General features: G+C 38.9%; 1 protein-coding gene across 1 annotated transcript in view; it reads right to left on the reverse strand.

The window, feature by feature from the left end:
* Positions 1–3,326: 3,326 nt before the first annotated feature.
* The window catches only part of LOC149207180 (uncharacterized), a 127,500-nt gene continuing 117,484 nt past the window's right edge, over positions 3,327–13,342 (reverse strand). The window contains exons 4-6 of the mRNA XM_089395669.1: positions 4,372–4,450; positions 4,032–4,149; positions 3,327–3,747 (exon numbers count right to left, since the gene is read on the reverse strand). Coding sequence (XP_089251795.1) covers positions 3,732–3,747; positions 4,032–4,149; positions 4,372–4,450 — 213 coding nt within the window. The 3' untranslated portion in view covers positions 3,327–3,731. The remainder of the gene's footprint in view (positions 3,748–4,031; positions 4,150–4,371; positions 4,451–13,342) is intronic.

Here is a 13,342-nt window from a genome sequence, read left to right on the forward strand (position 1 = left end):
ATGGCTACTTCCATGGTGATGAACTTGAAGAAGTTAAAAGGCTTTGAATCTAGTTTGGTAGATCCATCTATGTAACGGTGGTTGATTGGTTCACTGGTGTACTTGGTTAACACCAAGCCTAACATTTTCTTTATTGCGAACACGTTGAGTCAATACCAGGTTAAACAGAGGCATGAGCATTGGCTTGTAGCAAAGCACATTCTAAGATATATTTGTAGTACTGTGACTTATGGCTTGAGATATGTTTCAAACAAGGATGTACAACTTCTGGGATATACAAACATAGATTGGGCTGAAAATGCTAAGGATAGGAAAAGTACCTAGGGAGTATGCTTCAGTTTGGGTTCTGCTATGATATCTTATAGGAGTAATAAGCAGAGGCCAGTTGCGCTCAACACTGCAGAAGTAAAGTACATCGCAATGAATGAGGCTTGTACCAAAGCTATATAGCTCCGAAATTTGTTTGCAAGACTATTCGACCAAGAGTTGGAACTAAAGGTGATACACTATGATAATCAAAGTTGTGTGAAGCTTTCAAAGAATCTTTTGTTCCATGACAAGTCGAAGCATACTGAGATCAAGTACCACTACATCCGTGACATAATGCAAAGGAGAGCGATAAGGCTCAAGTACATCTCCACCGATGTGCAGTGAGTCGACGTTCTAACGAAGTCGTTGCCCAAAGATAAGTTCGTGTACTTCGTAGACAAGTTGAGGCTTGTGGAGATTACCCCTCTCGTTGAGAGGGTGTGTTGATTTGGCACCAACATGGATGGACATTCTCCCAGTAGGGAGAATGGGTCCGAGAGGCCCAAAGTGCTCAATAGGTAGAATTGAGTGAGTGCCTCTCTGAAGAGACCTGATCACACACTAGGAAAGGGTGCAGTGAGGTTTGTGTACCCAATCACACATCGAGAAGGGTGTAGTGAGGTCCTTCAGCATCTGGACCCGATCACTAACTAGGGAAGGTTGAGTGAGGTCTTGGTCGAGAGTGCTCACCAAGAAGGGAGAGACCATGGGGACCGATCACTCTAGAGGAGTGAGTCCTTATATGCTGATGACATTGCCATGGGTTTGGTACCGCCCCGAATATGGCCACTAGAAAATGTTAATGGTAGATGATGATGGTCCCATTGCGACTTTTAAAAGAAGAAAATTTGAATTTCTGAATTGTAATTTTTGGCTCTAAAAGAAGTCAAGTAAGCTCAAGCAAAAGACACCCAATCGGCCAAGACAAATTATGATATAAATACAACTTCACCTCCTCCACAAGGGCAATTCACATCTCTCACACAAGACATCTTCTAGGCAAGCAATAGAAGAACGAATAAGATGAAAGATCTCTTTCTCTCTCTTGCAACTTGCACGTGTGAATAGACTCTCTTCTTTCTGGTTTGCAGTTTTTCTGGACATTTTGTTGTAGGGGGCCAAAATTCTAGGCTGTTGTAAGGGCTGAATTTCTGGTGCAACTAACCACTGCAAGAGGGCCGAAATTCTGGGTCAAGATAGACAGAGTGAAATCTTGGATCAAATTGGGAGGCTTCACTTGGGTCAAGTTTGACCATAGGTTTAGGTGTGTCTCTTGTTGAAGAGAAGAATTTCTCTATTGAAAAGGTGGTTGGGTTTTTCCCTTAGTGGGCTTTCTCAAGGTAAATCTTGTCTCTTCTTTGTGCATTGTGATCTCTATTGTTCTTTATGGTTGAATTTTTGAAGTATAATACTGAATTATATATTGGAATAAAAATAAAAGAAGATCAACATCAAAAGTAAATATCAAATTTTCAGAAATATTGTGCTAGTTTCTATTGCACTAAGAAAATCAACAGTGCCCAGGAACCAAGTGATGGATAGTGAGGAAGGTATAGCTCATTCCAGGACTTTTATAACGTGCTAATTATTGTCCCAAACATTTATTGCATTTTAACTTTCCTTTTTCTTTTATTGTGGTCATCTTATGCTATTACCTTTCTTTTAGCTACATCAACATCTAGGGCAAAGTTTTCCGACCCTGACTGAAGAATATGGATGTGAGGGTTCCAATCCCAATGAACCACTAACAACAAACCCGAAGGATAGATACGAAATCAAGGGAATGGTAAAGAGTGGTAAAGTATAGAATGGTTATGGACATGCTACTTCAATCTAAGTTTCCCAAGTAGTGCCCTTCTTATAACCTTAAGACCTCAGAGGAGGTTCCACTTGACTAGGACCAAAGCCTAACTCCCCTAGTAAGATGAGAGAACAAGTTTACAATCAAGATCAATGAATATTTAGATCATCCCTTTATCCATGTTAGAATGCCCACAACATTAAGTAAAAGTAGTTGATTACAAAATAATTAAAGTACTTGCCGAGTAGTGACCCACCTTCCTTCAAGAGAAATGTCGAATGGTGTGAGAGATGTACGACCGGTGCAAATAGTAGAGGAATGTGGCATATCGACATAACTAAACAATGTATAGGGTTGTTGAGTGTCCAAGATATGAGAAAAAAATTCTCCTATTTGGTTACCACTTTTGATGGGTAACAATGCTCCACAATTACATTGGTGTACATGGTGTGTACTTATAGTTTTCTATGTATTTCGATCATAACAAACAAAACCCTTAGAGTTTAACACAACTAACTTGAAATATGTATCTCCATACCATGATCTTGTTGACGTAAATTAAACCATAAATGAATTCAAGAGTTTAAACTTTCATGCTTCGAATCTTTATTACCTTTGCAATAACAAGAGATGTCTTTGCAGAATTTGGGCTACATAAACATGTGTTTTTGTCAAGCTCTATCAGAGATAAAGAATCATTGGCTCTTGAACCAGCGGTGAGCCAAAAAGTAATTTTATCAAACAAATAACATTGAAAGGGTTACACCATATTTCCACTTAGTCACAAAAGTTACGGTAATAATTTGTATACTAATAGTGGCGGTGTCAATATGTTTCCAAAGAGACTCGGGCAATAACATGGGAAATTAAGTGCGACACATTAATTTTTAGAGATAACATTAATATTCTATCAGGATTCAAAACAAGGCTTTCCTTTTGATTCTTGAAAGATTGCTTTTGTGTTGCATTTCTTTGATTCTTAAAAGATTGCTTTTGTTTTTTCCATTCAAAGTGGCGAATTGCAATTATATCTTTGTAAATTCAACATCATTCTGAGGGACGGTACATAGCACAACCAACCCTTGGACTCCATACAGATTTCATTCTGAAATGATTTTGTGCAAGCATCCCACATAATCAAAGGTCCCTCATTTTGATAATTTCAACTCTCTAAACACAGAATCTCATGGAGCCAATCACATGCCTTAGACTAGAATGAAGTTGAATGAACATCCAAATAGTAAGCTGACTTATAAAAAACACATCAGAAATTTCTTCCTGCAATTACCTAATGACCCTTTCTTAACAAAGCCATGGTATTGAGAGAAAATTTCATGATTATGTATGTATGCTACCACTTGTTCTACAGCTTTATACAAATAGTATAGATTACAATCAATGGTTTATCACAGGGAAGTGACATTATTACAAGGGCATTATTTCTTCCCAATTTCAATGAATAATTCTAAAATATCAAGCACCAATTTTTACAATTGAAAGAATAAACCACTGGCGTTCTTATTTCCATCCCTGTAGCAGGAGTCCTTTTGAAATGTATAAAGCATGAAAGTATGTGAATTTTAAGTTTTGAGAGAAATCCATATTCGACAACATAAAATCTTCAACGAGAAAATTCCCTGCACAAGTATTTGCATTCAAGATTATCAGTTTTTAATGTCTGAATGCCTATTTAGTCGTAAAAAAGTCCTTCAAGGCTCTTCATGACTTGCAGATGATTAACGAAAACGAGAATATACTATGCCCGAGTACAGAAGAAAAATGAGATGCCACCTTATCTATCTCTTGACAGGATTACAATTTAAATCAAAATTAGAAACGGCCATGCACATTCAAGTTCAAAAGCATGACTGGTAGATTATTAAGTGACAAAAGAACCAAAGCTTTTAGTGAGTGAACAAACCATCCAGGCTGAAAGTATTCTGCCACAGACAATGGCTTAGGACCACCAAACCAATCAATTAGGAATATGCCCTCAATATTCAACTTGAAATATTGGAAATTATGATCCTTCGGCCAATCTGCATGCAAAGGCATGATGCTGTAAGCAATAAGAAAATCATTCATTATTCATACATATCTTCCACCATTAAGAATTTTGATGAGCATGTGTGTTCCTTATCCTCAAACTTCCTCTTTGAAAGTTTCTGTTAGTTTACATGTAGTTTCCTCCAAACTTGAAGAGTGACACAATCAAAGTATTCATAACGCTTTCAAGAAGACTAACAGACACATGTTCTTACCGGGCATCTCACTATGCTTTGAATACAGAGCCTTGGCAGCAAAATCTGCTTCTGCATCATTCCTGTCAATTTGCTTCATCTGTGGCATTAAACAACCTTCTCAAATTCATTCCATGGTTTAACTTTTGATATAATTTTTTATTTGAACTCTAAATGTATAATTGACTTATTTTCTCATGTACCTCTCTCTATATTCTTATATTAAAAGACATTTAAGTGGAGATATTTCAAACACCCATTTGGCAATAACGTGACTTGTACATTCTGCCCACACTCGAATTTCAGTGTTTTGCAAAACTTGTACAGCAATGGAAATATCTAATGGATTAAAATAAGATTGCGATGATATGATTTAAGTCATAGACAACGTTTGAAATTCTACTTTTACTGTTTACTCTTAACAGCTTGAAAGGTAATCAAGGTTTGTTTTTGAGAAGTTCGTATTATTTCTAATATATTTCAGCAGATGATTTCAAAACATGATATCATATTAAATATGAACATGTCAAGTACTTACAGTGGTTTTTTGTGTGATTTATTAGATACGGCCACATTGCATCAACTGTATAATGATCAGGCACACAATCTCATGGGTTAAGTCAGCTGGAGTTGTGTAAAGTCAGTATTGCTTAAACTGGTTGCAGTTGATTTACGGCCCAGTTGGGTGTAAATCGGGTTGCAATGCCTCATTTTGCTAATTTTATAGGCTCAACACTTGATGCTAGTATTTTCAAAAATTACTACAATCAGTATTTTATTACAACTTATTTATATAACTTAGCTTGATATGGTAAAAGGTAGCTAACCTTATGAGCTAAAGGGATTGTTTAGCCCTAGATGATTTTCTTTTCATCCTAAGAATCTGCTCAACCTCAGTTTTAGAGTTGCATGGACCTGTGTTAATAGCCATTCAATACGCACCAAATTGAAATGCCATAATCCCTCAACAAAATTTCTGGCATAATTAGTTTGGTTACTGCAAAATTGCAAGCACTTTATTTAGAAAAGTTGAATGTAAGGGAACTATGAACATCTTTTTCCATGCAGTTTTTTTTACATGTAAGAGGTAGGTCAGATATTTTATAATGGGTGGCAAAATATATTTATATGCATGGCAGAAAGATTCAGTAGAAGAGCCTCAACCTCAATTCCTTGTCATGGCCTGCCGAGCTCTTGGCTTGAGCACTATCATAAACAAAAATTGGAACTGTCCGAATATGTTCTGGCCTCTGGCCTCTGGCCTCTATAGTTAAACATAGACCTAGGAAGCAGCACATGGCATATCCTGGCATGTGGCCCTTATATTCAATCCAATACAAAAATAAACAGTCTTGAAAAGAGCCTGGCCCGTGGAATGTTCCTCTTTGTCCAGGGAGATTGAATGCTGGGGGTCATCACCAGCCTTGTGTTCTCCTCCTCCCTCTTCATTGTCTTCTGGAGCCCAGTCTGAACCTTGGAGGGATTGCAGCAGGAAGTAGCATGTATCATTTCACTGGTGCATCTCTTCTTTAATTTCTTTCAGAACTGGATTGCTTCTCTATCAGACTAAATCCAAGTGGAATCCATTGTAAATATCCCAAACCCTAGGTGACTGTTGTCCTATGCTTTTTTATCTAATAAATTAGATATCAAATTTACTCAATAATAGAAATAAAAGTATAAGCATGCATCAATCACACAGATGGTTGGAAAATAGCAGAAGCATAAAACATGAAACACAAAATCTGTCATTCAAATCAGCTTATCATTAATGACTCAAAACTTACAAGGACACCTCAAAAATGAGTTTTTTTGCCTGCTGAATGAGAAAACTAAAAAACAGGTCTGAGATACCTGTGGTATGGTTCTGCCCATACAACTATACGGACTGTCTGTATGATTGTATGAATCCATATGGTCTGTCCATATGACTGTAAAATTCATTGCATCGATAGATCTGCAACCTGCAATCATTGTTGAGCTGCTCTTCTCACTGCTGCACTGTTTTCACCTTTCCTCGGCCTCTTTCTTCGCATTCAAACAAAACTATCTTCACGAAGAATCAATGTGTTTTTTCCCTCTACCTTGCCTTGCCTTTATATTTGTAGCAAAGAAACTATTTTAAGATTAATCCTAGTCTAAAGGCACTATGTGCAAAAAGGTCATTGGTTCAAATCCCCGGTGGGTATTTACCCCACAGAAAAAATAATAATAAGATAAGAGGCTTTGCAGATTTGAGGGTTTTTGATGTGTCGGTGTGACCCGATGACCAGTTTGGGAGGGTTTGCATCCTCGCCCCCTCTGCCTGCTCCCAATATAGACGCTTTTAACTCGTTGGTTGCGAATGGGCCGAGGTTTCAGAGGGCAAATCCTTCTCGTTTCTTCAAGAAATTGGAGGAAATCCTAAATTTGGAGGTATTTGCACCTCAATCAAGAACTCAAGCTCTCCCATTGGCCAAGCGTGAACTACTCAACGAGTTCATGAGGATCTGACTCTCCCCGCATTCTGTGAAGTTGTGGGTGGAAAAAAATTGGAAACCCATGATCAAGGATTTTGTCTCTTTGGCCTTTCTGCAAAAAAGGGTCTTTTACTTTCTTCTTTGAAAAGAAGGCAAATCGAGACCTGATTTTTAGAAGTGGGTCTTATTTCAAGGGGGCTCAAGGGTTATATCTAGATCGGTGGAGTCCAAATTTTAGCTCGGAAAGTGATGTTCTATCTACAGTCCCAATATGGGTGAAACTCCCCTTTTTGCCATTGCATTGTTGGAAGAATACCACTTTCAAAAGTATTGGCAATGCCCTTGGCAAGTATATTGATCGTGCCGAGCCACGAAAGGAGCTTTTCTCTTGTGCCAGGATTTGTGTAGAAGTGGATCTAGATAAGAGGCTACCAACAATCATAAATCTCAATATGGACAGTTCGTCCTGTTGCCGCAAAATCTAGCATGTCTTGTAGAGGGGTGCTCTACAAAGGCAAGCATTAGACTATGTGACAACAATGAGGTGTGGTCCACTGTCACCACAACCACTACCCCCTGTTGTTTATGGACTTTCACCAATGGGAGGCTTCCTGGTAAATAGATCACCTATGAGAGATATTCTTGGCTTAGAGGTTTAAGGTGACACAATAGGCTCCTAAAGGATGGCTCTACTTAGGTACAAGGCTTAACCAATGATAGCAAGGCAATTCACATCCCTTTAGAGAGATCAAGTTACGATATGCTAGACCTAGGGTTTGAGTAATAGGATGCAAATTGAAATATCCGAAGGTCAAGATGCCAAGGAAAAGGTTTCCAATGATGAATATTAGCAAGCCAATGGCATATGAAACCTTCAAGAAGTCCTCAAGTTGAAGCTTAACCAAACTAGGGTTTTTCCTAAGGAAAAATAGCTAGGGCAAGAGAAATCAAGGTGAAAAATGGATGGATTAGCCACCAAGGAGGTTTATTTGAGGCAACCAAATGTACCCTTGATGTTGAATCCTTCCACACCCAAAAATTCTTCTCCTAGACAATTTCACTCCAAACCCTAATTAGGTCACTTATCCTTAAGAGGACCAAATTTGGAAAGAGAAAGAGTGAAATTCGATTTATGGATAAGAAAAGGTTTGATCACCAATTAGACAAGGTCGATGCCTAGTCCTTGGGTGGATGGAGTCTATGGATGTTATAGATTAGCTAATTATTGCAACGGAGTAAGGTTGTTTTGATGCCCTAGCACAAAACCTTAACTATTATTTTTGTGAGGGATTAAAGACACTTGGAAGAGCTATAACAAGAGTTCACCAAGAGGATTACCATTCACATTCCATATATGAGTAATGCAAACAATGAGGATATCCAACTTCTATACAATTAATCTTCAATAATCAATGGTGCAATAGAAAAACCCTAGATAACCATTACATTCCATACATTAGACATAAAATAAAAAATTCATCGATGACAAGGTACACTTACAAGATGAAATGCATGAATAATCCAATGTTGATCCAAGATAACTTCTCCAAAGACAAGATAGTAGCTCCAATGGACAAAATACTGCATAGATCACAACTTCTCCAAGATGCAGGAGGCCGAAATCTCACAAGAGGGTTGATTTAGTCACACATGATGATGATTTACTACAATGAGCCTCTCCTCTATTTATATGAGTAGGACACCTAATAAGCCTAATAATCTCCTAAAAGCATGTTTGAAGACAACATATGGTTGGGTTACAACCCAACCCACTAGATTTTGATCTTAAGTGTTAAAATAAGCCCACACGTGTGAGTCACTAGGCTTCTAGGGCTGACATCATGCATAAAATAACCTCCAAATGCCATGCCCAAGCATTGCAAGGTGTCAAATGTGATGTGGAAGCATGTAAAAAATCATGATTCGAGGGTTTGCACTCAAATTCACCTCAATGGCTCCTTGTGGTCCTAAAATCAAACCGGGGAACCACAAAGTGGCTTCCATGGGCCTCCAACTACTCAAAGTGTCAATCTCTACTCCAGCGTTGAGGGCTTTCCAGGTGCTATTAGCCTTCCCATGTCTTTGAAGGTGAGACCTCATCTAGGCCCTGAATCAGTTGCCATTCACTAATTGGTGCTAAGGTCAGCCTAGGGGCATGCTGGGTCAAGTGTGTCATCCTGAAGAATCATCAAATCCAATTTAAAGTGGCACAACATCTTGGATGTAGGAGGTGCCCTAGTACATGTGTGGTGTGATGTTGCTACTAGGAGGCCCAAGAGTCTCAACGCTACACTTGATAGTGCCAATATGTCTCTTTAATGGCCCGGGTACCTCTCTATTGAAAGCAACAAGTCATTAGGGACAAAAATCACTCTTGCATCTAAGTGAACCAAGTTTGAGTGTCATGGGCTATTTAATGCTCCATACAAATATTCCCTTCCAAAATCAGGGCCTTGAACTCGCAATGGTGTTTTCTCCCTAGGTAGGAGTGGCTAAAGGGCAACCCTATTGGGTGTTTCCATCCCCTAAGGGGAAGTAACATTTCCTTGGTCCACCCTTCAATCGATAGGTGTTAGTGAATAATAATGACAATAACGTAGGGGATAAGACTTCATGGCCAAGTGCCATGGTCAAAGGTATCAACTAATGGGGGTGTCCACATCCTAAGTGTATAGATTTGAGGAGGGAGCATTCATGGATGCATGAGTTACCAACTTGGCCTTTTTTTTTCCACCCCTCTTGTGCACTTTTACTTTTTCTTGATAAGACTTCATGGCCAAGTGCCATGGTCAAAGGTATCAACTAATGGGGGTGTCCACATCCTAAGTGTATAGATTTGAGGAGGGAGCATTCATGGATGCATGAGTTACCAACTTGGCCTTTTTTTTCCACCCCTCTTGTGCACTTCTACTTTTTCTTGATTTTTCTTTGTATTACTGCTCATAGCTCAAGGGTTAGAGCTTGATTTGAATGATATAGTAGTTGTATTACCCCTTAATGATGAGCCAGTTTATTGCTCATCGGGGTTGGGACATGCAAAGGTTCTTTTTTATTATGCAATAAAGCAACATGTGCTCGGGAACCAGGTGATGGCCATAATGAGTGAGGTAGAGCTCATGCAAGGCTTTTGCCCACGTGCTAATGTGTATGTCCCTAGCCATCTTTTGCATTTTGATATTCTTTCTTTTAGTTTTGTTGTGGCCATGATATGCTCTTTATATTTCTTTTAGCAGCATCAACCTCCTAGGACAAAATTTCCAGACTCTACTAAGCTATGTGGATGTATGGGTGTCAAATCCCAAAGAACCAATGGTCAGTTGAACCTGAAGAATGGATGTGAGATACGGGCTTGTAACATTTGATGGAAAATGTTAAGTATGACACATAGATAGATGGAACTACGCTATTTCAATTAGGGCTTCCCAAGTAGTGCCCCTCCTATACCCATTTGGCCATTAAGGGAGGTCCCACTGGACTAATAGAAGATTAACCCCCCCTTGAAGGTGAGAGAACAAGATCATGGTCAAAGCCCATCCTTCTTCTAGATCACACCATAATCCATATCAAATACCCAAATACAAACAAGCATAAGCACCCAATTACAAAATGATTAAAGTACCTTTGAGAGGAAGCCCACCTTTATCCATAGGCTCATGCTGGATGAATGAGGAGTATATGGCTGATGCAAGTGGTGAAGATATAATGGCATATCATCAACTAGTGGTGGTTGTCATGGGTTGCTGGCTATGTGGCTGACCGACTGACTGTCGAGAATAGAAGAAAAGTTTTCTCCTATAGGACTACCATTTTGGTAGATAACATCTGGTTCCAACTCGGGGACATGATCTCACCGTAGAGCGCATGATCCATATGCTCAAACGAGGAGTTCACGAGAACTCCAACAATCCCTAGGTTTGCATACCTATAACCTGCACATTGCAATCAACTTGTTTGGGTTCATGTGCACTGGGTGTAGTGTATCACCCATGTTTTATATGAAGATAATACAATCAGTACAGAAAATAAAATTATTTTGAAATCTATTCTAGCATGAAACATGATATGAATGATGTTAGAATGGTCACACAATATGCAATGAAACTAAACTAAAATGCATGAATAATGTACACCAGTTTCCATCAAAGAAAGTAAGGTGGCTCCCTTTCATCGAAGAAGGTAAAAAGCTCATCATCAAGCTTGGCAATGTAAAAGTATTCTACACCCAGTTTCCCATGGATTCTACGACTGAATCTGATTTGGACATCATGATACAACGAAGTTGATGTCTCAAAGCTAATTTCCTGCTAATGTTCTTACTCTTGAACAAACCCACCAAGGCATCATGCATCTCTTTAGCAGTCTTCAATTTAGCAGCATGTGGAATCAAGTGGTCCTTGATGGAATCTATCAAGATACTCTTAGCCTTTGCTTCATTCTTCTTGTGCCTGGCTTTCTCCTCAGCTCCTTTTGGTTCCAGAACAACTTCCTTCACATGATTCTAAATATCATTTTCTTCCAAGACAAGGAGTATCCTGGTCTTCCAAGATCTGAAATTTGTAGCACCATCCAACCTGTCTTCTACCATGAGACTAAGTACCATCTTGGTATGAGAATTGAGACCCATACAAGCTGCCTGAATACTAGAATCTGAGGTTGTTCAATGGCTGATATTTTAGCAAAGCTCTAGTACCATGTTGAAATTCTATGTCAAGTGCAGCAAAATACAATTTTTTGCCTGATAATTACTTCCTAATGATTTTAAATAGTAATTTTATGCCACTATTATCATTGAATAATTATCTCAATAGTAAATGCAGTGGAAACACTAAAGATCATAGAAACACAGCCTAAGTCACCTGACATGCAGGACATGCAAATTCGAGTGTCTGACACAGGGCATGAAGACCCCCTAGAACAGGACACGTTATATATTATTTTATTGAATATATATATATATATATATATATATATATATTAAAAATTAATACTAAATAGATATTTCTTACAGAAATTCTCATTCATGATACAAATTCAGATATAGATCTAGATTCTACATTGTAAATTTAAAATTTGTAAGTTGTACAATGCAACATTATGCATACAAATACAATTGCGATAGATTCATCAATGATCCAATAGGAGAAAGACAAGAAACTACAGTTTTCTCATCAAGTCATCAAAATCAAAATGTGTTACATATGTAGTAGCAATGCCAATGGCAAATAGAAATAGCAAATGCAAAACAACTACAAGGTAAGAGGTAGCTCATCAATCATCATCATCAAAATCAACATCACAGTTATGGTCACCGCTGGTCTCCTCTGTATCCAATGTAATCTCTGCATCTGTTGGTGTGGAGGATGACCCCTCAAGAGTATCACCATCATCAAAAGTGACAGGCTCTAGCACTGGGTCATTAAGATCCAAGTTGGCCAATTCCAACTCAACACTGTTGTCCAAACCCATATCATCAGGAAAGACATCACACATCTTTGTCTTTCCCTTCAACCACTCATCCCTCTGCATGTAAATAAGACAAAGGTTGGTGTGCACATACACCATTGTCTCTGCCCTAGACTGCTCAAGCCTGCTCTTCTTGACACTATACAAATTCCCATATGTGCTCCAATTCCTCTCGCAACAAGAGGATGAAGTCACCTGAGAGAGGAGCCTCATGGCTAATTGCTGTAGAGGAGGGCTTGTTGCCCCATGAGTTGCCCACCACGAATAGGGCTTCTTAGTCCCCCTATCTCTAATAACATCATAGCCTACAAATTGCCCAGTGCCAGTGGAAAACTCTGCAAAGGCATCCTCCACCTCATCAAGGGATGCTCTATCCTGAAATATCCACCTCAATGCATCCTTCCTCCCCTGTGAAATTTCACCATCCACGTGAGGAGGGAATTTGCGGGGAGGTCTACCACTCAACCACTCATGGCTATAGTATTTTGGGTTCAAAGGGTGAGCCAAACAATGCAAAGGTGTGCAATTCTTGTCCCATATGTTGACAAGAATATCTTGTATGGTGGTGAAGAAGGCCTTTGATGATGTCTCATACTCAAGGCACTCACTCTGTAAAATAATGGTCCTCACGGACTTAATCATGGAATCCCATCCCTCATAAACCTCTCCTAGGATGGATTGGTCTATATATGCAAATCGTAGCAAAGCAATGATAGGGTCCATGATCTTAATAATGATATCTACCCTCTCCCACCAAGCATCACCTAACACTGTGTCCTTGACTCTTTTTTAGGCTGCTTGATATGTCTTTCTCCAAAAAGACCAAAACTCTGAAATAACCATGGCTCAAAGAGCAGTCTTGACCTCCCTAAACCTCTTTAGCATGATGAATGAAGAAGCAAATTGTGTATCTGTAATCTTCAATAATAATAGATGGGTGTACTCCTTGTAGATTGCGAGGGCATTTGTATGATTTTGTACAAAGTTATAGATATGTCATGCATCCTCAATAACACTTCCAATCCAAGACACATCAGAAGCAATAGTTTTAAGTGCTAAATTCAAGGAAT

This window comes from Pinus tabuliformis, chromosome 1_2 (genome assembly GCF_031772625.1).
Source record: "Pinus tabuliformis cultivar Carrire ecotype Pingquan chromosome 1_2, CPIR1, whole genome shotgun sequence".
Lineage (NCBI taxonomy): Eukaryota > Viridiplantae > Streptophyta > Pinopsida > Pinales > Pinaceae > Pinus > Pinus tabuliformis.